Raw genomic sequence first — 26,214 nt, forward strand, 5'->3', positions numbered from 1 at the left:
ATTCATTTTGCTGTCAATGCCTGCATGACATGTGCTGTAGGTCCAAATATGAAAGCTTTTGCTCTTATCGAGTGCACAGCGTTTCTGTCCCTCAGCTAGGCGTCACTGGAAAGCAGGGATGTGTTAATAAAAGATCAGGGCTTGATTGAAAGCAGTGTCAGCTTCCCATGGGCAGTCACGGCTAAATTACATTGCCCAGATTCTGGAATTAAAAGCCGTGCAATAGTTAAAGCAAACTTCATGAATTACAGACACCGACAGAGACACTCAGACCGAGAGAGGAAGATCACTCCAGACTGTGGAGGGCTCAGTCTGGTCTTGGGGCAGCACTGCACCACACTGCCCCCTGCTGGGAGGTCGGGCAGATCTGTTGCCTCTCATGTAGGGCCTGTCCAAAGAGGCAAGCCAGGGCGAGGTGTATATTTCACCACCTGTATGAAATGGTGTGGCAGCAATGCAATACAAACCTCAAAGCCACACTGTTGTGACTATATTTCTCATTTCTTGGGGCTAATTTCAAAAAAGGGGGCTATCGATTCAAAAATCTGGGCTAATTTCCAGCTAATGTCAGCTCTCTCCCCATTGAAACAGTATAATCACTCCACTACCAGAATATCATAGCAGCATCCTAAGGCATCTTGTTTTATGCTGTAATAAATGAGAACACATGCATGCTTATTCCATGTAAAATGTTTTATTATACAGTCAGTCACTCCTGTGAAGCTACAACGAGAGTATCCTGCTGCATATTCCTATACATTATTTTACACTATTATTTTTTCGGGGTGTGATCATGTGTCACCGTTGCAGCTCTGAGGGGTCCCCCTTACTGAGAATGTGTGACAGTGTAAAAATACCCCCAGTGTAAAAATACCCCCAGCTTTCCCTGTTATGAAAAACAATGAAGAAGAAAGTTCCCTGTTAAACAAATGACAATGCAGCTCTACCGGTCAGCAGTATTACAGCAGAGGTACATAACTACAGATTGATTTATATAGTGACTTGTACATCTCAGTCCCACGCTGCAAATGCGATGCAGTTTGATGATTACATGGCAAGCTTAATTATAACGCTGCATGCAGTGTCCTCAGAGTGATTTTTAAATGTTCTTATGCGTTTCACACGCAGTGCTCAAGGCAGCCGCAGTCCACGCGCTGCACGTCCCCGTGGACAGCGGCGATATCGTCCAGCGTGAAGACTGTCCCTCGAGGCAGGCCCTTCCCGGTGGCTATCCCAGACACCTCCCCGGGCGTCAGGGCCCGATTCCATGCTGTGAACCCAGCCAGGCTGCCTACGAAGGACTCGGCCACGTCGAACCCCCCTCCCACCGAGTCCTGCTCCTGCCCCAGGACCAGAGACCCCCCTGACGGGACCTCGTACCCCTTCTGGAACTTGGAGCCGGCCGCGGACAGCCTCCGGTCGACGTAGTACCAGTATTTGCCCTCGATGGATGACCAGATGACGCAGAGATGGTGCCACCCGCGGTCCAGCAGCGGGCCGACAGGCAGCTCGCGGAAGGCGGGGTCTCCGATGACGAAGTGCATGCTGGTCTGCGGGGCGCTGGAGTTGCGGCCGTGCAGCACCAGCTTGTTGTCGTTCTCCTCCGTGGCGTAGGACAGCAAGGTGCCCAGGTAGCCGGCCCCGGTCCGCAGCCAGGTGCACACAGACAGCTCGTGAAGCTCCGCGGGGAACCCCTTCGTGAAGGTGACGTAGTTCTCAGTGGAGGCGTTGGGGAAGACCAGCATCGACTTCACATTGCATACTGGAAAAAAACCACAAAAAAAACACAAACGTTTGGAACAGACTGCACTACCAGCATTGAAACAGTCGCTCACCTGCACAGAGGATAAATTAAATACTAAATCATAACTAGCTTCTCTTTTTTTGTCATGCTGATGGCTAAAGCTCAGCTTCACACACAACAACAGGGATGGAAATAAGACTCCCGTTGCACAGCAGTCTGATCCATTGCTTGTATTACTATGAGTTTAATAAGACACACCTGAGCTTGTTACCAATACACTGGGGCTAATCAAGCACACATGCAATAGGAGTCTTATTTCCACCCCTGCAACAATAAAACCATGATTGATGATGGAGGCTGGCATGCAGGAGGCGGTCACCCTCGCTTCAATGCATTCACACTGCGACTCAGGCGTGTAATCTGAGCCTCCTGGCTGTAGCAATCCCTTCAATACAAGTGTCATTTAGTTCCTCTATTTTTTCTATGTAAGCCAACCTGATTGCGCTAACGTGATGGCTGCTGACAGCGCAGCACTGTATAATACACAATGCAACAGCAGGATTGTTGGTCGAGGCTATAAGGGGTTTGAAGAAATGTGCTCCAATCGAGTCTTGTGTAATGGGAGAGCATGCTGCCAGTACCATGCCATACCCGACACCTCTGCTCTGCCATGCTGTCAGTACCATGCCATACCCCTCTGCCACGCTGCAATGGTAGAGTAACTATGGAGTTGAGAGATTTAATAAACTACCCCATTATCCCAGACCTCCGACTTCAGTTGCTGTTGTGGGAGGTAAAACGATCCCCCTGCTTCTTCGGGACTCTGTACTTGTGAAGGTTTTTACTCTATTTATATTTGGGGGTGGAGGGTTGATTCACATGCATATTATTTATTCAGGTGGTACGTACTCGTGCCTGGCTTCTTGGGGGGCTCTTGCTGCTGTTGCCGGGGGATCTTGTGTCTCTGGAGGGGCGGGGGGAGGCCCTGGGTTTGCTGCAGAGGTTGGTTCACCTGGGTTTCCTTGACGGGCTGGGGTCTGAACGCTGGAGTCCTGGGGGTCTGTCTCTCCTGAAGCTGCCTGCCCTTGAAATGCTTGACTTGGAGCTTCTTTCCAGGCTTCTGCTGCTGGAGCTGCTCCCCGTCTGTATCCTGAGTCTCAGTTGCTTTTCCTTCGGGCGTCTGGTTGGAGGAGTGCTGGGCTGAGGGTTCACTGGAGGAAGGGGCCTCATTCGGCAAAGCGCTGCTCACCTGCTGCTCAAACCGCTCCACCTTGGCCTCCTGGCTTCTGAGAGCATCCTGCAGCCCCTGGATGCCGGCCCGTGCCTGATCCTTGTCGGAGGAGAGGGAGCTGATCTGATCCCTCTGGTCCTGGAGCTCCTGGGTGAGGCTGGAGAGGACGGCGTCGCGCTCCTTGTTGTCTCTCAGGGTCTGCTTGTTCTTCTCGTTCAGGGATTTCTCCAGGGCACTCACCTTGAGGTCCAGCTTCTTGCTTTTCTTCTGGAGCTTCTTGGTCCAGAACTTGAGGCTGTTGAGGTCGCTGGCGGCGGTGTCTTGGAAGCCGGTGATGGCCTGGGAGATGTTGGTGTACTGGTCTGTCAGCAGCTGGAAGCGCGCCTCGATGTTGTACGAGAGGTTGTAGTTGTCTGCGATTCCTTGAAGGCGCGTCAGAGTCAACTCCTGGAACCTGCGGAACTGCATGACAAAGAGATTGAATCCATGGCTAGAAAACACCCCATAGTCCTACATGTTAGAAATATTAAAAGAAACACAACAAATGCAATGACAAACGTTTCCATTAGTATTTCTGAAACTACTGTTTTAAAAAGAGATGCCTTCTCATTGAAAAGCTTGCCATGGAAGTTATTAAGTTTCTTTTAGAATTTTGAAAAGCTGTTGTTTTTTAAATAAGAATCCTATTTATTAGTTTAATTCTGGTAATGATAATGATTAAAAAAAAGTCCTGTGTATGGAAGTTGTATTATAGGCTTGTAATTACGGTAATCATTTTAATTTCCAACAATAAAAAGGACGTTTCTATGAATGTATTATATTTCATTATTATATTAAATAAACAATATATATTTTTTTCCATTTCCAAATAATAAAAGAACACATGTCCTTTTCCACCATTTTCAAGATATACAAGAATATCTGCTTTTAAGAAATGTTTACGTGTATAACCCATAGAAAGTCTATAAAACCCTCCAAAAACCCTAGAGCTTCCTACAGCATACTACAGTACTCTATTACCTTAGAGGAAACCGTGTTTCTGGAGGGCATGATAGTATTTCATAGTAGTAGGTGGGTTCTGGCAAAGTTGATTGATTTTTTAAATTGATTCACTTATTATTGGACATTAAACAAAATGTGAATGGAAATCACACCCTTATAATAGTTCCTCATGGTAAAGCACAGCAAAGTCTAAAAAATCATTCAATGGCAAAGCATAGGTACGCACTGTGAAGACCAGAGAGGTATGGCAAAGCATAGGTACGCACTGTGAAGACCAGAGAGGTATGGCAAAGCATAGGTACGCACTGTGAAGACCAGAGAGGTACGGCAAAGCATAGGTACGCACTGTGAAGACCAGAGAGGTATGGCAAAGCATAGGTACGCACTGTGAAGACCAGAGAGGTATGGCAAAGCATAGGTACGCACTGTGAAGACCAGAGAGGTATGGCAAAGCATAGGTACGCACTGTGAAGACCAGAGAGGTATGGCAAAGCATATTTAAAGCATTAGAAACAATAAGTGCATAGTATAAGAACTGGAAGAGCATGTGGAAAACTGCAGATGTGCCATGATGAAGGGTAACGTGAGCTCAGACAAGCACCACAGAATGGAAGACATCTGGTTTGATCATTTCAAACATGCAGCGTTTTGTAAATTCAAACTGATTGAAAAGGCAGAAATGAAAGCCATCGCACTGCCATCTCCTCAGTGATTCAGACACACACACAGCTCCTGAGTAACGCAGATCACAGCTCCTCACTCAGCCTGGCATTCACACACACAGCTCCTGAGTAACGCAGATCACAGCTCCTCACTCAGCCTGGCACCCACCTGCTCCTCCAGCCTCCTCAGCCTCTCAAAGAAAGGTTTCCTCGTGCCCGTCTCAGCTTGCCCTGCCTGCTGCCCGGACCCACGCTGCGCACAGAGACAGGTCAGGAGCAGGAGCAGCCATGCCACCGTCCCGCAGCTCGGCATCGTCACACAGAGCTGCCTGCCTGAGATTCACCAGCAAACCGGTTTGAGTGCAGGACTGGAAGCAGCTTTTATATTTGGAAGCTCTCTGGTCGCTCTGATTAATAGCTCTGCCCGTGACCCCGTCCCAAAAGGAGTCTGCTTTCCTCCCAGAGTGCAGAACGGAAGCACGAGTCTGAGCTTCAGCTGGACGAGCTCTGCAGGCTCCACTCGTGCTGCAACGGCTCTCTCTCCACCTCCTTCACACGCGCACAGGGAGGCTGTTACTGTGTGTGCACTGCCAGGACTGCAGGGGTATCCGAGATTTATATAAATACTGCACCTCATGTCGATTGTATTTCATCTGCTTCTACCATCCAGGTGTTTAATGAATTAGGAAGCGTGCATTCCAGTCTCCACACACAGCCCTTTCAATGCATCTCAGTCGAAATCAGAGTAGATTATTTAAAATACAATGCCACTGCCCCAGTAGTATACTGTATACAGCAGTACATCCTATAGTGTTTTGGGGTTTGGGGTTAGAACACTGCATTGGGTTGAAGCCTAGGCTGGTCTTTTTACAGTAGGGTCTAGTTTTACCCTCAACAGCTGCACAAGTGCTGGAACTCCCCTTGACGAAGTCCCCCGGGGGCTGGGCGATATTTTGATTTTCCTGGTGGGGTCACAGTGCAACGCGGACACCCTGAGAGGCAGTGGGAGGGTCACACTGTCTCTCACTGATCCACCCTGCAGACAGGCCTCAGAGGAGCATGCTGCAAGGTTTGCATTGTGGCCAGCTGGTGAGGAGGCAGCTCCTGAAATGGAGAGGGGTGCGATACAGAGGAGACACAATGCATTGTTAGCATCTGAACACTATTCCTTTTTGATTCTTTGCAAATTGACGCTTTTCTTAATTGGTTGTAATCTTGCTGGCAATCGCTGCTGTATATTTCAAAGCTTGTTTGTTTCAGTAAGCAATGCTGCCACACACTTACTGCTGCAGCCAAAGGGACTTCTGCCTCTAGATAGAGTGAAGTTGGCAGCCTCTTTAAAGAGAAAAAATATCTGAATATTGTTTCCAAAACTAGAAATCCAGGATGTGAGATTAACAACCCCCGCACGGAACAAATGTACCTCTTGTTAGCATTGCATGGAACACTTTATTATCTTTTAACAAGCCACTGGTTCAAAACTTTGCATTAGTGACCGCACTGAAGAAAAACAAGAAAACGCTTCAATGGAATGGAAGAGTTCTACCGCCCTCTGGCGCTCAAATTGGAACACTGCAGGTACATTTGAAGAACAGAGTTAAATCTGTAATATTTCCAGTAGAGGGCGATATGAGCTTTGTTCGAGCTTTATCGGTCCTTTCTCGAGTCGGTTTCCAGCACAGACACTGCTGCTATTTGGAGAAAAAAAACATGGCAACTTTACTGAAGCATTCAGCAAAGTACGCCCTCTCAGGTATGTGCTATAAAAACAAAAGTTGACGAAAGATTAAAAGTAGACTTTAAAAAAATGACTGCATTTCATGTTAACGCGCTTAATTGATTGGTTTGTTCCCCAGGCCTGTTGTCAAACTAACTGGTGATAGTGTTTAGAAATTAGGACGAAGGTCAACATATTTAATATGCTTGGTTGCATGCAAGCTGTTTTATAGGGCTACAGCTTTATACTACACGTTAAAATAAATAAATATAGAATATTTATATATCATAAATAATAATATTTTGCAGAGTTTATTGTGATAGTGTTAGTTTTGTTTCATTTCTTTGCAGTAGTAAATATGTGTTCTACAAAAATGTATAGCTGGCTTTTTAAAGGGCTTATCGAGTTATGATCAAGACATAGAGATCTAGTCGTAGTTCGTTGCAAAATGCTGCTCTTAACTGGTGCTGTAGGCAGGCTTTTAAAAAGGTGCACCTATTGCTGTAGTGATGTAAGTATTCGGTTAAGACAAGGTTTCGCTAATATAACTTTTTTTGTTCTTATTCCGCTTTAAATTGCATTTAGAAACCAACGACTAAGCATAACACATTCAAGACATAGTTAATGCATACGCAGTGAAGCCAGGTGGTGCATAGTTATAGCACAACAAGAAGAGACTAGGTTTGCTTGCTCTGGTGTGACTCTGTCTGTGTTGCAGGGAGACTGTAGGTTTGGGTGCTCTGATCTGATCTTGTTCTGTGTCTGTGTTGCAGGGAGACTGGCCCGCCTGGGTGTGCACAGCAGGCATGGGGGCCTCCAGTGTCTGCAGCCCTGTCTCCTCCCACACCAGAGGAGCGCCTCCACTGGCAGCAAGATCCTGGTAGAGATGGACAACAGCACAGGTAAATACCCTGCACCTGAGAACAGAGGGGCGACCTGTCTCTGTCTGTCTGTGCGATGTGGGACAGCACAGGTAAATACCCTGCACCTGAGAACAGAGGGGCGACCTGTCTCTGTCTGTCTGTGTGATGGGGGACAGCACAGGTGAATTACCAGCTGCACGACCCCTGCACCTGAGAACCTTCTGTCTGATTGGTCCTGAGAGGAGGTGAGTTTGTTCCGTAGTAAGCTGCTATATCTTTTCCACCTTCTATAAAAGTTTGCATTGAGATGTTGCTACAGGGAGCTCGGTGTGCATGCCACTGTGTAACCTGGCTTTGAGACAGCCTTGTTTGGTCCGTTGTATTCTAGATCAGCTCTGTTTAATCTAGAACTACGTTCACTTGTGCAGTAACTTGTTATAATTATTATTGTTAAGCCCATGAACATGTTCCTGCCACTAATGAAGAAGCTTGTTGTAGGTGACATTTTAAAGCAGTGTTCATCATGTGAGCAGCTCAAGCTACAGTATCTCAACAGTCAAGGTCGTGTGCCGTGCCTCGTGCTGGCAGCAGCGTGCCGTGCCTCGTGCTGGCAGCAGGGCGCTCCAGTGACTCTCTCCCCTGTGCTTCTGTTCCAGGCATCGCTGTTCTAACGATGAAGAGCCCTCCTGTGAACAGCCTCAGCCTGGACTTCCTGACCGAGTTCTCAATCAGCCTGGAGAAGCTGGAGCTGGACCGGGGCTGCAGGGGAGTCATCCTCACCTCCGTACGTGAGCAGCCCAGCGCAGGAGATCTCAGTGTATACATGCAGGGAGATCAGATCTGATCCACATCTCAGTGTATACATGCAGGGAGCTGGGATCTGATCCACATCTCAGTGAATACATGCAGGGAGCTGGGATCTGATCCACATCTCAGTGTATACATGCAGGGATATATATATATATATATATATATATATATATATATATATATATATATATACATTTTTTTTCTTTTTTCCAAACATTTTTCCATGTTTTCATAGAATTCATGGATCAGACTGCTATGCATTGGGAGTCTCATTTCTATCCCTGCTGTCTGTCTGTGTGTGTGTATGTATGTGTCTGTCTCTGTCTCTGTCTGCGTGCATGTGTGTGTATGTGTGTGTGTCTGTCTGTCTGCGTGTGTGTGTGTGTCTGTCTCTGTCTACCTGTGTGTGTGTGTGTATTGCAGGCACTTCCGAAGATCTTCTCCGCAGGGCTGGACATCATGGAGATGTATGGGAAGAGCCCTGAGCATTGCGGGGAGTTCTGGAAAGCGGTGCAGGAGATGTGGCTCCGGCTGTACGGCTCCAGTATGATCACGATAGCAGCGATTAATGTAAGTGTGCTGACACGCTGAGCCAGTCACGCGGAGTGACAGTGGAGCAGGTGTTACAGATAGGGTGGGGCTAGGGGTCCGTTCAACTGTAACCTGTTATAAATTGCAATGATAATTGTAATTGAATGTAATTGCAGCTGACATTGCTGCTGTAAATTGTAATGAATCCCAGGTCTGGTTTTGGGTTCAGTGATGTGAGGGTCTGTGGTTAAAAGGTTAGATTGTATTTTGAGGTTCTTTTTTTGTTTGTTTTCAGGGCTCCAGTCCCGCAGGAGGCTGTCTGATGGCCTTGGCTTGTGACTACAGAATTATGGCCGAAAACCCCAAATACAGCATCGGTTTGAATGAGACTCAGCTGGGGATTGTTGCCCCCTTCTGGTAAGCGACAGAATTACATTACTTACATTATTATTTCACTCATATGCTTTTTGGGGGACATATTTTAAATCAGTTGCTGTGTTAACCCCGTTATTTCAAAATATTTATAATGAAACTAGCAAGAACTGTTCTTACTTGCAACCAAGATACTTCATGATAGATTAGTCATATTCATCGTGGGTGTGTTGTGTTGTGTGCGTGCGTGCGTGCATGTGTGTCTGTGTTGTGTGTTGTGCGGTTTGTGAATGCGTTGATGGGTTTGTTTTGGCACCAGGTTCAAGGACACCCTGGTGAACACTGTTGGTAACAGAGCGACTGAGCTCTCGCTGCAGCTGGGGCTCCTGTACAGCGCTCCCGACGCTCTCAGAACCGGCCTCGTGGATCTGCTGGTACCGGAGGACAAGGTCCTCAGCACAGCCTCCCAAACCATGACCCAGTGGTTAGCTATTCCAGGTGAGAATGCAATCGGAAGCAATCTTTAAAACTTTGTGCTTCTTCAAGCTAAGTAGTCTTGACCCCAAAAGTTCACATGGTTGATTTTGTACGTTCTGCCGATGTGCAGTTTAAACTGGATTCCCTGGACCTGCTCAAACAGAGCATGAACTCCAGTCCAGTGGGTTAAGCCGCGCTGTGCCGTTGCTGTAACTCCTTTTCTTTTCCTTCACTGCAGACCACGCCCGTCAGATCACCAAGTCCATGATGAGAAAGCCCACAGTCGACCGGCTGCTGGCCAGCAGGGAGCCCGACATCAACAACTTTGTGAGCTTCATCACCAAAGACTCAATCCAGAAGTCACTCCGGGTTTACATGGAGAGACTGAAACAGAGAAAACCCTAGAGGAGCACAGTGACGTGCACGCGATTGCTTCGTTAAACGAGCGTCTGTGAGATCTGTTCTGTTACTGTCATTACCGATTTACGCTCTTTCGAAAGCCGGTACGTTATAAACATATTGCACCGAAAACAAACATAAATAAATAAAAATGGGTGCTGCTGTGTTTTATAGTTTTAGTAAATGTTTCAATTCCTGAAGTGGCAGATTTCTAGTGCCACTTTTTTTCTATAGCCAATATATCTGTGCTTGTGCAGATTACAAATAAACCGTTGGTGACTGTTTGATATTACTTTATATGCACCTGAGAGAGAAACCACTCTAAAGCTCTCTCATGCAATCCACTGGCCATGTCAGTATATATTAGAGAGATTATATATATATATATGGATATGGGACAGTAAAGATATGACTTGGGTTAAGTGGTAAATCTGCACTGTTCTAGTAGCTGTCAAACTGTCTTTAGGAGGTAATTAAACTCTTACTGTATTTTAAAAAAATACATTTCTAAATATTTTTAATATATACAGGGTCATGTTCAGAAATCATTTGCACTTTTTTTTTTTAAATTCTAAAGTTACAGCAAAAAACACTTGAAGTGCATGGACAGTACAGTAGCTGCTCTTAGATGCACCTCCTCGTTTATATTAGGAGCTCTTACTTTCAATGCGGCTCATAGATTTCCATGAGCATAATAACTAGATTTGCTAAGTTTGTAAACACTAGATTTAGTTATACACTATGAATATATAAATATGTATCATCTGCATATTAACAAGCTGACAATCAAGTTGTAGTTTCTGTGCACAGGTCGATACAGCTAACGCATCTTGAGTACTCAGTGCTCCTTATTATCTATCTGGATTCCTGTCCTGTCCTCTTCGGTATTGCCAGCAGCGATGGGGAGCGACCTCTTGATCTGGTTGTGGTGCTTTTTATACACTGTGGCCTTCAGTGACATGTGCCCAGGCAAGGGCACTTAATGGAAAATATAATAAGGGTAAGAAATAAACCATTTTTGTTCAGCTACACACACAGCAGTGAAAACAAAACAAAAAAACACAAACAGACAGCGTGGACGTGCATGTAACCGACTCTGTCTATGGCTGGAAGTGTTGGTGACAGGCCAGCTGTGTTGCAGAGGCGGGCCATCGCTTCTTGTAGCAGGGAGGTATGTGCTTGAGGTTAGTAACGTATTGATTCAAGAAGATGTAACCTCCTCCTGCTACATAAAGAAGACAAGATGAGAACAAGAAAGCCTGGACAGCCCCAAGTAAGCATTCGGTCAAACCGTTTGAATCCAGATGTCCCTTTAATCTATTTCATGGTACAGCCCAGTGCCCCTTGTGAGGTCACCTGGGTTCCAGATCAAGGCTAAAGATGTGATCTGGTTTCCCTGTATTTCAGGACTTTAGTACCTGGTTAACCCCTGGTGGAAATATCTGATTTATGAAGCATCCATAGAAGAAAACAGTTCGCACTTGTACAATTTCAATTTCATAATGACCTGGTAAAGCTAGCATACTGCAGTACTTCCAATCCATTGCAGCCACACGTGCCATGGAGGTCACTTCAAAGCATTTGTTGTTGTTGTTATTATTATTATTATTATTATTATTATTATTATTATTATTATTATTATTATTATATATTGTGTTCAGGTAATACAGCTGGGTGGACCAAGAAAGATAAATACTGTAGTTCAAACTTCAAATAAAATGTGACTTCCCCCTGTTGTTGACCAGTGTTGACCAAGAAGATAAACAGCTGAAGACGTTCCTAGCCCGATCACTCTTGCACCTGGTAACCATTCCTAACCAGCTTTACGGGGGCGATGTGTAGCTTGACACTTCATTAATCTGATGCACGCCTGCTTAGTTAACCCCTCAAGAAAGAGGCCTTCCTGAAAAGTTGTCTGTTGCGTAGACTCTGTGCTCTCTGGCAGATACCTCTAGCCTGTTTTCAGTGTCTTCAAATACTTGAACTGTCCCAGTCAATATGGAATCATATGGTATTGGTAACCCTATCTGTTCCTTTCATGCACGTTTCTGCCTATCCCCTCCCAGACCTTCTCTCCTCCACCACACACACTGTCCACATGGCCCTGGTAAGCCTTCTGCTTTTAAATGCATCAGCCACCGATCCTGCAGAGGAATCTTTCAGATCGTTTTATATTCGATGTGCACTAAAGCAGGAATGGAGGGTGTCGGGGGAGATCGAATCCATAGACGTCCAAACTGCTCGCCCCGGATGCCTTTTGGGGCAATGTAAACGAAATGGACAGACAGCAAGGTCTAGCTTTCCTCTCATGTCTCAGATGTGTTGCCGCTGTTGCCTATTCGTCTAGCACACCTTTCTTAGTGTCTTATATACATAGATATATGTATGATAGTTAAAATTACAAACAACAATCTATCCGGCTAAGTGAGCACAGACCGGTTCACACTGTCAATAGGCCGGCCACGTGCATTCTTAGTTTGTCCCAAAAGGGATGCCATACTACAGCTTCACCGCTGCGGTAGATTGGGGAACTCGTTGTGTGTTGTAAATACCTTACTTTTTTTTGTGTTTATTTTTTATTTTTTTTAATCGGTTAAAGTTGGAGGATGTCGGGGTAACACGGGATAAACACAGGTAACAACCAATCGACACTGAAACTTGCTTGTTAATGGTTGTCAGGCCTGTACAGGAACTGAATCCCGGGGCTGAGTTGAGCGGTCTAACGGAGATCGGGAGGCGGCTTCCCGGTCAATACTTTATGGCTCTGCCTCGATATTTAAAAAGAGTTAATTTTGTGTTTGTTTTTTGTTTTAACAGGGTGTCGTTGAGAAATCTAATTGATGTGGTCATCTGTTATAGGTTGTATATCAGTGGTTATGCTAGGAAATGTAATTAATACTCAGCTTACCGGTCTTGGTCTGTTTGAACCCATGTTCTGAATCGTTAATTGAACCAATTAAATTTCCACTGGACCCGGGACTTAAGCAGAGCCTTCTCTCATTTTACGTGATAAACGTAGAATTACCCTGCAAGACCTCGATTGTACACAAGTGGTTTAGTGCGTGCTTTAACTGCGGGGTTGTTGTGTGTGTGTGTGTGTGTTTTGTTTTTGAAGACGTGTGTGTCGGAACCTAGTAAAATAAAATATACATTTGCAGAAGTACTGTATTTGAGCGACAGCAAAAATGGAGCAACAAACCCAGCGCCGGACAAAGAGAAAATCCGACAATAATAAATACAGCAAGGTACTTAAAAAAGTTTCACGTGTTTTGAGGGGGATCGATCAACTCAACGGGACGCTCTGTCTTTTTCTATTGATTTTAAAAGTTTACAGAATCGCCTAACTTTCATTTTCAAAGATTATGTTTTACAGAACCCAGCTTCCTCTAGCAATATTATGTGTAGAACAATGTATATTTATATAAAAGTTACATATTCTATGATACAAGTTGTTTATTAATAATAATAATAATTATTATTATTATTATTATTATGTTATTGTTATTATGATGATGATGATGATGTCGTTGTTTTAAACGGATCGATTCGGTTCTGTACAGAGCCACATTTGAGCATAAGAATACTTTGTGAATGAGGCATTCGACCCATCAAGGCTAGTCCCTTGTTCGCACACCATTCTCCCCTACTGGGGAATCGAGTTTAAAATCACAGAATCTAAGTTAGTATTTTATTTATGTATTTATTAATTTTTTAAATATTAATATTCCCAGTGTTTTAGATCCTACTACCTCACCTGATAGCCTATTCTGTAAATTTAACACTGTAAAAAAAAAAAAAAAAAAAAAGTGCTGCCTGCCTTCTGTTCTAAACTTTACTCTGCTTCCATTTTATGCCTCTTTTTCTTCTCTCTGCTTGCTAACTTTGAACTAGTGTCTTGGGTTAACTTGCTGTATACCATTTGTGATTTGAAAGACTTCAGTCGCTCTCTGATCTCTGCGCGGTTTTATTTCAGGACGCAATGAGTGACATGCGTCATTCCCTGCTCCGTCGGGATGCGCTGAGTGCTGCGAAGGAGGTGCTGTACCACCTCGACATCTACTTCAGCAGCCAGCTGCAGAATGCCTCCGTCCCCAGTGTGGAGAAAGGAACCATTGAACTGGTGGAAGAATTCATATTTCATGTTCCTAAAGAACGAAACGTTCAGCCGAAGGTATAAAGCAGGGGGCTGCCACTGGGAATACCAGCACATGCAAGAGATTCTGTGTCAGTCATGCCTGTGTTTTATCTGAGTTTGACTGCCTTGTTAAACTCCTAATACAACCAGGAATGGATCAAACTGCTATGCTCAGATCCCCATTACTAACTCAGCTGAAGTAAGAGGCTGCTGCACTGATTGTTCATTGAGTGGCTTTGCTGACCGGAATGTGTTTTCTCCGCACAGAGGCTGAACTCCTTACAAGAGCTGCAGCTGCTGGAGATCATGTGCAGCTACTTCCAAGAGCAGAGCAAGGACGCGGTGCGGCAGATCATCTTCTCCGCCCTCTTCAGTCCCCAGGGGAATAAGGCGGACGACAGCCGACTGGCGATGCTGGGCAAACTGGTCTCCATGGCCGTGGCTGTCTGCAGGGTCCCAATCTTAGAATGTGCTGCCTCCTGGCTACAGGTGAGGCTGAGCAATATTAGATCACCCTTCGCAGTGCCCCGATGACAGGGTAGGGTTACTGGTGGGTTGCTGATCATAGTGGCTTTTTTTTATCACACCAGCTTTACAATGATTTCTAACACTTAGTGCAAAAAGGATGACAAGTTAGAAGACCCTGTTTTGTGATGCTCTCAAATGAATGTGTAAGTGAGCTCCTGTATTTGGGTTGCATCATCTGAAAAGCACTCGGCGTCATCCGGAAATCCGTTAATGTGCGTGCTTCTCCAGGAGCGATGGAGAGGTTAACTTTTCCACTCTTGCCTCTCAGAGAACCCATGCCGTCTACTGTGTCAGGCTGGCCAGGGTCCTGGTTGATGATTACTGCAGCTTGGTGCCAATGTCGATTCAGACTCTCAAGCAGATCTTCAGTGCCAGCCCTAGATTCTGCTGTCAGTTTATCACTGCCGTCACTGCGCTCTACGACCTCTCCACAGGTACTGTAAACTCCCAAGCCACCAGGTGTGTTTCTCACCTGATCAGATCTTGTTTTTATTTTTTACATGGCTGCACGTTAGTTTAACAGGACAACAGAATTCATTTCAGTTCAGCTCATGATTGCTCACTTCTCTCTTCGCTCCACAGATGACCTGATCCCTCCTCATGACCTGCTGGAGATGGTCGTGGACTGGATCTTCGAGGACCCCAGGTTAACCCTCGTCACCTTCCTCAACACGCCCATCGTGGCAAACCTCCCGCTGGGCTGCCTGGAGCTTACTCCCCTGTCCGGCCTGGTGCGTTGGTGCGTGGAGTCTCCTCTGTCCTATAAGAGGAACAGGAAGCCCTCGCTGTCCAACGGCCATGGCGCTAGCAGCAAGCTCTCCTCGGAGGGAGCGGGGGAAGGCAAGGGGGACTCCCAGCAGCCTCTCTACTCCAAGCTGCACCTCAGTGTACTGCAGATCCTCATGATGGTCCAGGTGCACTTGGCTGAGAAGGACCTGTACGGGCGCTTCGGGCTGCTCATGTTCGAGCACGTGGTGCAGCTCGTGGAGGAGCTCAGTAGACTGGTGGAGGAGCTCAATCCTCTCAACACCGCCAGGGAGACGGAGCTGTCCTTGGACAGGCTGGCTCAGTCGCTGCAAGTTGCCATGGCCTCCGGGGCTCTGTTGTGCTCCAGAGGTGGGTACTGACCCTTCGTTTGGACTTTGGAGTGTGCTGGGTAAACCGTGTGATTGCTTATTTCTTCTATGAAGGAGTTTTGTTGCAGCAGTACAAATAGTAGTTGCACACGCTGCCAGTAAGTTCAGAAATTTAACATTTGCATGCAGCTGTAACATACAACAAAATAGAATGAATGAAATGTATGTTAGTTATGGGATAGAACTTGACGATATTAGAACTTCAGATAAATAATTAAGTCGTATTTATGACTTTTTTTTTTTTTAACTTTTTCAGAGGACCTCAGACCGCTGTGTTCTAGGCTGCCCCACAACAAGTAAGTAACAAGTTCTTTCTCTGCTGTATATTGGGATAATCTGGATAATTTAGATTTATTTAAACAATTTTAATTCTCAACTGTTCCTGTAGGTATTTATTTGAGACATCCAATTGAAATTAATGCAGTTTACAATATACTGAAAGTGGCAAACTTTGTTACTGGTGAATGGACGTGATATTTTCAAAGCGGGTTCACTTGCCTTTCAAACCGATCGCCAGGTTGCCCTTGGGTCTAGACCTACCTATATGAGCGTACATCTGTATTTGCACTGTGTGATACAGTCAGCAGCCTGTGTGATGAATGCTCAGTGCTGTATCGAATTCTTTCCCCTTTCTTTTTCAACAGTCTGCTTCAGCTGGTCCTGTCCGGGCCTGTCCAGCAGCAAGCCCCACACGCTGCCCTCCCGCCCGGGTTCTACCCACACATCCACACGCCTCCGCTGAGCTACCCAGCCCTCCCAGTGCACCCCACCCACTCAGCCCTCCCAGCGCACCCCACCCACTCAGCGCACCCCACCCACCCAGCGCAGACATTTCTACCAGGAATGGCCTTTCCATTCAGACCCATCCGCTAGCAGCAGCAGCAGCTGGACAGTTTATCAGCAGAGACATTGATGCAGACATTGTGATAGTAAATAAATTAAACTTGCGTGTTCCGTTTTGTATTTGTCTTGTTGGAAGGTTGTAATAAAGTTTTATATGCTAACGAAATGTGTGTGTGATTATAATCTGCTTAGATTTTGTTGTGGTGGTTTATTCAGGTAATTAAGACGGGGAAAGAGTTTACATTTTAGTTATAAATGATAGGAGGGTTGGTGGGTAGTGTGATACTGTAGTTAACCACTATCGGACTGATGCAATTAACATGGCAAAGTCCATTTGAACCAATCCGGTGTAGCGTTTTCAGGCAATTGCATATAGGAAGTAGGACACATTTCTTAGATGATCTACTGGTAGTAAATGTTTTGTTTGTTTTTTGCGCTGTGATCAATAGGACTGTCATTCGAGATCTTTTTTTAACAGTGTAGCTATATTCTGAATGTTTAAATTAAAGGTTGGATTCTATGAGAAAACAAAGCAAATGCTATTTGTGCAATATACTAGCCCCGGGAATTAAGAAAGTTGTGGTTTTGTATCTTACTGGAGAATAACAACACCACAAGCTAGAGAGAGAGAGAGAGACTTAGACAGAGAGAGAGAGAGAGAGAGAGACTGAGAGAGGTGAGAGAGAGAGACTGAGAGAGAGAGACTGAGAGAGAGAGAGAGAGAGAGACTGAGAGAGAGAGAGAGAGAGAGAGAGACAGAGAGAGAGAGAGTGAGAGAGAGACTGAGAGACAGAGAGAGTGACTGAGTGAGAGAGAGACTGAGAGAGAGAGAGAGAGAGAGAGAGCTGAGAGACAGAGAGAGAGACTGAGAGAGAGAGAGAGAGACTGAGAGACAGAGAGAGTGAGAGACAGAGAGAGAGAGACAGAGGAGAGAGAGAGAGAGAGAGAGACTGAGAGAGTGAGAGAGAGAGAGACTGAGAGAGAGAGAGAGAGACTGAGAGAGAGAGGAGAGAGAGAGAGAGAGACTGAGAGAGAGAGAGAGAGAGAGACTGAGAGAGAGAGAGAGAGAGAGAGAGACTGAGAGAGAGAGAGAGAGAGAGAGAGAGACTGAGAGAGAGAGAGAGAGAGAGAGCTGAGAGGAGAGAGAGAGAGAGAGAGAGAGAGAGAGAGACTGAGAGAGTGAGAGAGAGAGAGACTGAGAGAGAGAGGAGAGAGAGAGAGAGACTGAGAGAGAGAGAGAGAGAGAGACTGAGAGAGAGAGAGAGAGAGAGAGAGACAGAGAGAGAGAGAGAGAGAGAGAGACGAGAGAGTGAGAGAGAGAGAGACTGAGAGAGGAGAGAGAGAGAGAGAGAGACAGAGAGTAGAGAGAGAGGATAGAGAGAGACTGAGAGAGAGAGACTGAAGAGTGAGAGAGAGAGAGACTGAGAGATGAGAGAGAGAGAGAGAGAGAGACTGAGGAGAGAGGACGAGAGAGAGAGAGAGAGAGAGATGAGGACTGAGAGAGAGAGAGAGAGAGACTGAGAGAGAGAGAGAGAGAGAGAGAGAGAGACTGAGAGAGAGAGAGAGAGAGAGAGACTGAGAGAGAGAGAGAGAGAGAGACTTTCCGAAACACACCGGAAGGAAGCATCCAGCGGGAGTAGTAACTGCAGCGCAGAGCTGAGGTGAATTTTCAGTAGCTGTAGCTTTTTCTGTTTTATTCAAAACAAACACGTTTCATTTTCTTTTTTTATTATGGTGGTACCGCCCCAGTGAATACAGCTAGAGACCGTAAAGGAGACGCCTTTTGTTTACGTTCCTCCTGCTGACAGCGCGTAAACAAGGCAGGTTTGTTGAAATTATTATTTGGTGTATCATTTAAGTTAGCTACAAATTGACAACGCGTGTTTTTTATAGACAGCATACCACGAGGTAATATATACTTGCGATTCAAACGCAATTGTTGCCCTCATGTTATAACATTGATCTATAAGTTGAGACAAGGGAAACGTGTTTCCTAACCGTATAAACCCGCTAGTCTAGTCTAGGGTTCTGTTTCCTCTCGCTTGCCCCCTCTGTGGAGCTTAAATCTATCAAAATCTGAATATTCCGGGTTTTATTTTTAGGATAATGTTATGTGCATTAATGAATACATACAGGTGTGCTAGCGTACTACCGCATAGTGATATTTTTGTATATGTCATTTTTTTCTCAATCGATTATTGATTGTCACGTTCCAAAACCCTGTTGGTCAGTGTTAAGAAAGTGGAAAATACAGTAATGACGTTTAATAAAACTGTGGAATGTCAAAAGAAAATTTTCCAGACCTTGTTAGCTAACGGCATTGGTGGAGATGTCGTCCTAGATGTAGCCTGACCTGCAGTGATCTGTTACGTAAAAACGTGGTCGTGGTATCGCACGATTCTGTCCTTCCACGCACTAGGGAAGCTCGCTGCACAAAAAGAAGTGTTTTTGCTATTGGCTCCGTTGCAAAGTTAGCTTCATACTAGGTAGACATTAGTAATAGATAGTGCATTAATTTACAGCTTTGGCTTTCCAATATTTAATTGTGTTGGTGCAGCTTATTATTATTATTATTATTATTATTATTATTATTATTATTATTATTATTATTATTATTATTATTATTGTTGTTGTTGTTTAAGGGGAGTATTTCCATAGTGGAATAAGGGATGCAACGTTGCAGTATAAAAGCATCCCTTTTAAGCTTGTCACATTTAGTTTGTTTCCACTGTCAGCTCATTATGTTGTTTCCAGATATTTTCAGTGTGTATCAAGTTAAGGTGTTATCAGTGTACTGAAAGCATGTTGCATTATTTTGTATTATTCTTATACTGGTATTTTTTTACTTGCTGTATTTCCTGGCCAGTGGTTCAAGAAAAGGGTTTGTAACCAGGAGGTCCCCGGTTCAAATCCCTCCTCAACCACTGACTCATTGTGTGACCCTGAGCAAGTCACTTCACCTCCTTGTGCTCCGTCTTTCGGGTGAGACGTAGTTATAAGTGACTCTGCAGCTGATGCACAGTTCGCACACCCTACTCTCTGTAAGTTGTGGATAAAGGCGTCTGCTAAATAAACTACGACCAGTAATAATGTGTCAAGACCAGTAATTGAGGAATGTTCTAAGGGGCTGTGCTGTAGCATTGTTTGCAGCACAGGGCAGACATGGACTTGCTCTGTGTTTGCACTGATTGGGGGCTGAAGGTTCAGTGTTCACCCTCGCATTGTGATGTTGACTCTCGCAACTGAAAATTCACCTATCATGAGTCAGCATTGCAATGGATTAGAATAAAGATAATTCAGTTAGCTTCAACAAGCGCAGACCGTCCTGTTGGCTACAATAGGAGATGACGGGTCACATTCATAAAGCACTTCCCACCCTTTTTTTTGTAAAACGAAAATCGATCTGCTAATGTTGAAGAACGAAACGAGCAGGAGCTCTTAAATCACCCTTTTCATTATTTATTTATTTATTTGAAGCTGTTTAACTGCTCTGTTTTGTTTTCAAGCACAACAGTACTGATGTGACTGATACTGAGCAGTGTGCTGCAGTGACAGTGTGTTCCTGTTCTAGGTGTGACTGTGACACAGTGTGCTCCTGTTCTAGGTGTGACTGTGACACAGTGTGCTCCTGTTCTAGGTGTGACTGTGACACAGTGTGTTCCTGTTCTAGGTGTGACTGTGACACAGTGTGTTCCTGTTCTAGGTGCGACTGTGACAGTGTGCTCCTGTTCTAGGTGTGACTGTGACACAGTGTGTTCCTGTTCTAGGTGTGACTGTGACACAGTGTGTTCCTGTTCTCGGTGTGACTGTGACACAGTGTGTTCCTGTTCTAGGTGTGACTCTGACACAGTGTGCTCCTGTTCTAGGTGTGACTGTGACACAGTGTGCTCCTGTTCTAGGTGTGACTGTGACACAGTGTGCTCCTGTTCTAGGTGTGACTGTGACACAGTGTGCTCCTGTTCTAGGTGTGACTGTGACACAGTGTGCTCCTGTTCTAGGTGTAACTGTGACACAGTGTGTTCCTGTTCTAGGTGTGACTGCGACACAGTGTGTTCCTGTTCTTGGTGTGACTGTGACACAGTGTGTTCCTGTTCTAGGTGTGACTGTGACACAGTGTGTTCCTGTTCTAGGTGTGACTGTGACACAGTGTGTTCCTGTTCTAGGTGTGAATGACCGACGTGGTGCCCTCCACTGCGCTTAGCGAGATCAAGCTTCGTCTGCTCTGTCACGATGACATAGACACCGTCAAGCACCTGTGCAGTGACTGGTTCCCAATTGAGTAAGTATTATTGCAGGCTCCCCCATTATAATGTGTCCCTTTGTACTGCAGAACCTTGTGCTCCGTCCTGTTAAATCAATGTCCTATTGTAAGTGACTCTGCATATAATGCACAATTCACAGCCTACCTCTGTAAAGCTCTTTGTGATGGTGATCCACTATGAAAAGCGCTAGATAAAAATAAAGATGTTATTATAAGACAGAAAGGTTGTATTTGCCTCATAATGTCATTCCACTGGCACTTTCATTATCGCCAGAAAACTAATAACCCCCCTGCACCCCTTTCTGTGTGACCTGCCTGCGATGCAGCTGCACCTCTTCTCCACAGGAGTATTTTACTGCTTTAAAAAAAACAGCAAGTTGTTTTCTGTCGTTGCATCGCTGCTTTCTTAGCAGTTTGCTGTTCCCTTCCCCTTCCTTCAGGTATCCAGACTCATGGTATCGGGACATCACTGCCAACAAGAAGTTCTTCTCCCTGTCCGCCACGTACAGAGGCGGCATCATGGGAATGATAGTGGCTGAAATTAAAGGCAGAACGAAAGTACATAAAGAGGTAAGCACAGTCTTGATGATTTTTTTCAGTTCAATTAAATGCATTTTTTTTTTGGTCACAAGTGAAGATGTTCAGTTCACAGTAAGTGGCATCCTTTTAAAAATCAATAAAATAATAATAATGATCTGTAAATTGTTCCAGATCTTTTGTGGTCACACTGTGCTGTTGCTGTGGAAGTCAGTAGAAGAATAAAAGTGTGATTTGTGACGTTGCTTTACTTCTGCGGCCCCTCGTTTAACTGTTCCTTTTCTTGGTTCTCCACAGGATGGAGACATTCTGGCCTCTAGCTTCCCTGTTGATACGCAGGTCGCTTACATATTAAGTTTAGGAGTTGTAAAGGAATTTAGGAAACATGGAATAGGTAAGAAGCAATTCAACAGTTTCTAGAGAATATATGTTTTTTTTTTATTGTATAACAAGTATTTATTTAATCCAATCACATTTTTTTTGTTTCACTGTTAATCCACACTATAAATACATTTTCAATATTTCCTCCTATAGAAATTGTATCTGTCTATAACATCGTGCTCTTTGATTTGCATATTGTTACCGCATGCTTAGTTTTTTTATTTCTGTATTATTAGAAAATAAAAATGATTGATCTACGAAATAAGTCATTTTCCATGTCCCCCACACACTCCAACGCAAACTGTCAAATTGTGATTTATAAAATTGCTCTCCTGGTGGCTGGATTGGATAACGTTCTCTGTGTTCCTTTTCCCCAGGTTCTCTTTTACTAGACAGTCTGAAAGAACACATATCCACAATGGCTCAGGATCACTGCAAAGCAATCTATCTGCATGTCCTCACGACAAACAACACAGCCATTCACTTCTATGAAAACAGAGACTTTAGACAGCACCACTACTTGCCTTATTACTACTCAATACGGGGGGTGCTGAAAGATGGCTTTACATACGTGCTGTACATCAACGGCGGGCACCCTCCCTGGACAATCTTATATCCTTTACTCCTGAGATTCAACTCGATTGGGTTACATGGCTTTTGTAATGGACGTGTTTGTTTTTCCCCCGTAACTATAAAACACTCGGCAGTTCTAAAATTAGAAATACTGAAAAACTTCAGTGACAAACGTTATGACTTGTAGTCTTTCTCGATGATTGAACACGCTGAGAAAGACTTCTATTCGAAACTTTTATCATTTAGTGTATTAAGTTTCTTTTAAACATTTGTAAATATAACCGTATGTGGAATTATATGTTTTTTTTGATGAGATGATAAGCAAGTCTAGTAAAATCTGTATTTAGTACCATTCACGTCAGGACCACTTGATTTCGTGCTACTGGAGGAATTGAATTTCTTTGGAGTGAAGTACAGCCAGGTCAGTGAGGCATGAAAAAAATAGCGTGCATCTGTAAGATTTATAAAATCTGTCTGCGTCTCGCATGAGGATTTATATTTGACTCCTCGTCTAGAGTAACTGCTGTAGCTTCACAAATAACATTTTAAGGGTTTCTTAGGTGTCATTTCACCAAGTCAAGCACATTATTATTATCATTATTATTATTATTATTATTATTATTATTATTATTATTATTATTATTATTATTGTTGTTGTTGTTGTTGTTGTTGCTGTTATTGTTATATTTAATAATTCAGATCAGGTTGTATTTACTGCTCTGTACTGTGTATTGTCACTCTCTTGTTTTCCCTAACACATGCTCACTGACTATATTCAGCATATAGGGTCCACTTTAGCGAATCTGAGCCCCTGTTCCATTCCCCAGAGGATATACCGTCAAGCACAGAGCCTTCTCCGTAGTTTTTTACCCTGGTCAGGAATTTCTGCCAAGAGCGGTATAGAGTACAGCCGGACGATGTGAGGCGGGGGCTGAAACGAGTCTGAAGGGGGGGGCTGGATTAAGGTTTGTGACTCTGTTATTTTAACTGTAAAGCCTCACTTCTTTTAATTTAAGGGATTTATTTATTTATTATTATTTGTTTTTGTTTTTTTATCTGAAACTGTTAGCTGAGATGTAAGTGGCATCAAACATTTGACCACTGTGGATTAAATAGACGTGCAGAGAGCAGTGCTTTTACAGCCAGCTAGTGCTCGATAATGCGTGTCAGTTATGTGGTACCTGATGCGCACAAGGCATCGGTTTCAGTAAACTGGCACGCTTTGAAGTGAGCGCAGTTTCCTCTCTTGTCTTGGCTTCAGGGCCCAGGTATCGAGGGTTGTGCCTCTCTGGTGGGCTGTAAATAAACCTGGTTGCTCATGATTTGAGCATTGCCCTTTGTTTTTGTTGCTGCTCTTCGAGACGCCCGGTTTAATTTGTCTTTTTCTTGCAGTTATGGAATATCGCTCTTCATGTGTGGATGGATCTTGCTGTGACCTCCAGCCACCTCCACTCCAGAGTGGGACCTGGTGGTGACTGTGATTTCTATCAAAGGGCAGTCCCTCTCGCAGACTCATTGTATTATATATGTACATACACACACACACACACACACACACACACACACACACACACACTCACTCACTCACTCTGCGTCGCTGGCTGTGTCCACCGCCATCGACGTGCCTGTAATTTGCTGCTGTGTAGAGAACATGAATGTGTGTCTCGTCCATAGATTTTTAACGAAGTTGTAGATGTGTGCGTCTGTTTCTATTAGGGTTGAAATCTGAGCAGTAGCAGCATTCCCTCTCAAGGTAATGGCTGATCCTTTACCATCTGAACTGTGTGCACAGCATAGGAACAAGTAGCCTTCATATCCTGCATCTACAGTACAGACAAATGCATGCACATCCTTTAGATGTCTTTAAAACACAATGTTTCCAAACCCCAGTATGTTTTACAAAAAAACAAATGAAATCGAAAAAAGACCCGTCAGATATTGCCATTTTGTGATTTGATGCATGTTTATCTAGTTTTAAATTAGACAAAAAAAAAAAAAAAAACAATGACACGATTGTTTTGATGAATTTATGTATAAATGTATAATTTTAAACTCTGCTTTTCAAATTGTAATTCAGTCTGGGAGGGTTCCAGTTTATGTATAATGTGTACATTTTAAATATCTGAAATAGAGTTTTAACAGAAAGCAGTCTGGAGAAATTCACAGCAAAACCGCTTTCTGAATGTGTAACTCCTTTTGAGGGTTTGATGGGCTCAGTCATATTTCAATTGCCTATTTATTTCTTAGCAAATGCATGAAAATGAGTTGCTTGGTAGAGCAAGGCAGCCAGCCTGGTGGTACTGGAACCCTTCGCTGTCTTTGCAGTTTTGCAATGGCTTGTCCTGTGGTTATCCTACACAGTTTATCCTGGTTTGCCATGTTTATTAATATGCTTTACCTGCACCTTGCTGTTCTTTACAGTGCTTACCTATGCTTTGTTGCACTTTGCTGTGCTTTTACTGTGGGGACACTTTTAATAGGGTTTATTGTACGGCTTCAGTGGCAGGTTGTCCAAACCCAGTTTATTCACAGTAAGGCGGTCCAGAGGTCAGTAAAAGGAGAAGGTGTTCCTCTGTCTGACATCAGAGTGATAATTTGGTTGCACAGTAATCATGTGTGCATAAAGATACTCTTTATATTCTTTAATGGACCAATGAATGACAAGAATAATCTCCAAAAACATGAACATGGCACACCTGGATTGTGCAGGTAGCTGTAAAGCTGGGACAACAGCGCCATCTGCTGGTTCTGCCTCGAAAGTGTCCGACGTCTAATTTCAGTGTGCTTGGAAACAGAATGTTGTATGTGTTTGACCTTGTACAGCAACCACCCCGTTTAACAGAAATTGATATATTTTAATATATTTAGAGTTTTTACATTTTTATTTTCCTTTTTTTTTTTGTTGCTAATTTTACGTTCTGCTTCTGGCTGCACATAAAGTAAGGATGTAACTAAACTGTTCCATTTACTGTTTTATTTGCTGGACCTGTTTTATATGAAAATTGCTGTGTAAGTTAAATAAATACACTAAAAATAAATAAAACTACAGGTAAATAATGCAGCTTTGTGATAACCTGTTTAGTTTTTTTTTTGTTAAGGGAATAAAAGTCTAACTATACGGCAAGTGAATCTCGCTTTAACACCAACTAGATTCAGCTGTATATTAGTATATTAGTCCACATGCATGCATCTTTGATACAACCGTGAGCACATACACCATAATTGCTTTGAAATTAGCAGCAAAAAAACAGCTGCAAATAATTTTTTTTTGTGTGTCCCTGTTTTAAATCAAATGTGGGGTTGTTCCAAAAGGGGGTCGTTTTAAAATCATTGTTAGACGTCTCACTTGTTTTGTATGAGAAACAAATAGCTAACTGGTTAGAGAACTGGACTGGACTCACCCAAGGGAATGGAGTTCCAGCTGTGGTATTCAGCCCATTAATCCTTCATTTATACTGTTTAATTTGACTTGGATGTTTTGCACATCCACCTCAACACCATCCTCACTTTTGGTAGCGTATGCTGACGCCTTGACGAAGAGAATCCATATTTCAGATTCTACCTGCTACGAATTACAGGTCTGTTCTGTTAAGAATAAATGAGCTGTATCTGTCTCACTGTGTCAGTGCCTTCAATGATCTGGATTCACATGTAATAAAAAAAAACAGTAACATTTTAATTTGGGGGAAATTCTGCAGGGGCATTGGCATTTAATGTATGTTCTGTATAGAGGTCCAGTGTCCAGTCTTGGCGTGACTGGAGAATCAGGGACTGGATAACATGACTGTTCAGCGCTATAGACTGGCATATTGTCACATGATCTGAGTGAAATGAGGAACAAGTCCATTCAGTGCCTGGCAGTGAGGATTCTGCAGGCAAGCTCAGCGCCAGGGGACAAGGTGATTACCATTGAACCAGTTCATTTTAACAGGAATAACTGAGCTGTTCAGACGTGTTATTTGAATGAAGTGGAGACGTGAGTATCCAGCCACCTCGGAGATGGATCTTATCA

At 44.0% G+C, this 26,214-nt stretch overlaps 4 protein-coding genes across 9 annotated transcripts; 3 read left to right on the plus strand and 1 right to left on the minus strand.

The window, feature by feature from the left end:
- Window positions 1-685: 685 nt before the first annotated feature.
- On the minus strand, window positions 686-5,355 carry LOC117973619 (pentraxin-4-like). The gene is made up of 3 exons (XM_034926536.2): window positions 4,809-5,355; window positions 2,654-3,437; window positions 686-1,762 (listed from the first exon to the last, which is right to left on the minus strand). The coding sequence occupies exons 1-3, from the start codon at window positions 4,950-4,952 to the stop codon at window positions 1,119-1,121; spliced, it is 1,572 nt and encodes a 523-aa protein (XP_034782427.1). The 5' UTR covers window positions 4,953-5,355; the 3' UTR covers window positions 686-1,118.
- Window positions 5,356-6,251: 896 nt separating this feature from the next.
- Window positions 6,252-10,092, plus strand: LOC117973835 (enoyl-CoA delta isomerase 1, mitochondrial-like). Its single transcript, XM_034927148.2, has 7 exons — window positions 6,252-6,392; window positions 7,130-7,258; window positions 7,876-8,003; window positions 8,453-8,599; window positions 8,856-8,977; window positions 9,252-9,430; window positions 9,648-10,092. Exons 1-7 carry the CDS (start codon window positions 6,269-6,271, stop codon window positions 9,812-9,814), a joined length of 996 nt encoding a protein of 331 aa, XP_034783039.2. The 5' UTR covers window positions 6,252-6,268; the 3' UTR covers window positions 9,815-10,092.
- A 2,116-nt stretch (window positions 10,093-12,208) lies between these two features.
- LOC117962339 (integrator complex subunit 15-like) lies at window positions 12,209-16,688 on the plus strand. 4 transcript variants are annotated; one of them, XM_034926741.2, is made up of 8 exons: window positions 12,209-12,442; window positions 12,967-13,053; window positions 13,782-13,979; window positions 14,211-14,432; window positions 14,740-14,905; window positions 15,054-15,587; window positions 15,864-15,903; window positions 16,252-16,688. In XM_034926741.2, the coding sequence occupies exons 2-8, from the start codon at window positions 12,994-12,996 to the stop codon at window positions 16,478-16,480; spliced, it is 1,449 nt and encodes a 482-aa protein (XP_034782632.1). In that variant the 5' UTR covers window positions 12,209-12,442; window positions 12,967-12,993; the 3' UTR covers window positions 16,481-16,688. The 4 variants fall into 4 exon arrangements, with proteins under 4 accessions (XP_034782632.1, XP_034782633.1, XP_058851700.1 ...); XM_058995717.1 differs by lacking the exon at window positions 12,209-12,442 and adding an exon at window positions 12,473-12,555; XM_034926742.2 differs by lacking the exon at window positions 12,967-13,053.
- A 1,287-nt stretch (window positions 16,689-17,975) lies between these two features.
- LOC117973648 (N-alpha-acetyltransferase 60) lies at window positions 17,976-25,473 on the plus strand. Of its 3 annotated transcripts, none has more exons than XM_034926633.2 (7): window positions 17,976-18,111; window positions 20,614-20,729; window positions 21,152-21,281; window positions 21,546-21,642; window positions 22,007-22,241; window positions 22,969-23,167; window positions 23,595-25,473. In XM_034926633.2, exons 2-6 carry the CDS (start codon window positions 20,620-20,622, stop codon window positions 23,123-23,125), a joined length of 729 nt encoding a protein of 242 aa, XP_034782524.1. In that variant the 5' UTR covers window positions 17,976-18,111; window positions 20,614-20,619; the 3' UTR covers window positions 23,126-23,167; window positions 23,595-25,473. The 3 variants fall into 3 exon arrangements, with proteins under 3 accessions (XP_034782524.1, XP_034782522.1, XP_034782523.1); XM_034926631.2 differs by having other exon boundaries at window positions 18,027-18,274; XM_034926632.2 differs by having other exon boundaries at window positions 18,027-18,270.
- Window positions 25,474-26,214: the final 741 nt, after the last annotated feature.

Source organism: Acipenser ruthenus, chromosome 22, assembly GCF_902713425.1.
Source record: "Acipenser ruthenus chromosome 22, fAciRut3.2 maternal haplotype, whole genome shotgun sequence".
NCBI classification, from domain to species: Eukaryota; Metazoa; Chordata; class Actinopteri; order Acipenseriformes; family Acipenseridae; genus Acipenser; species Acipenser ruthenus.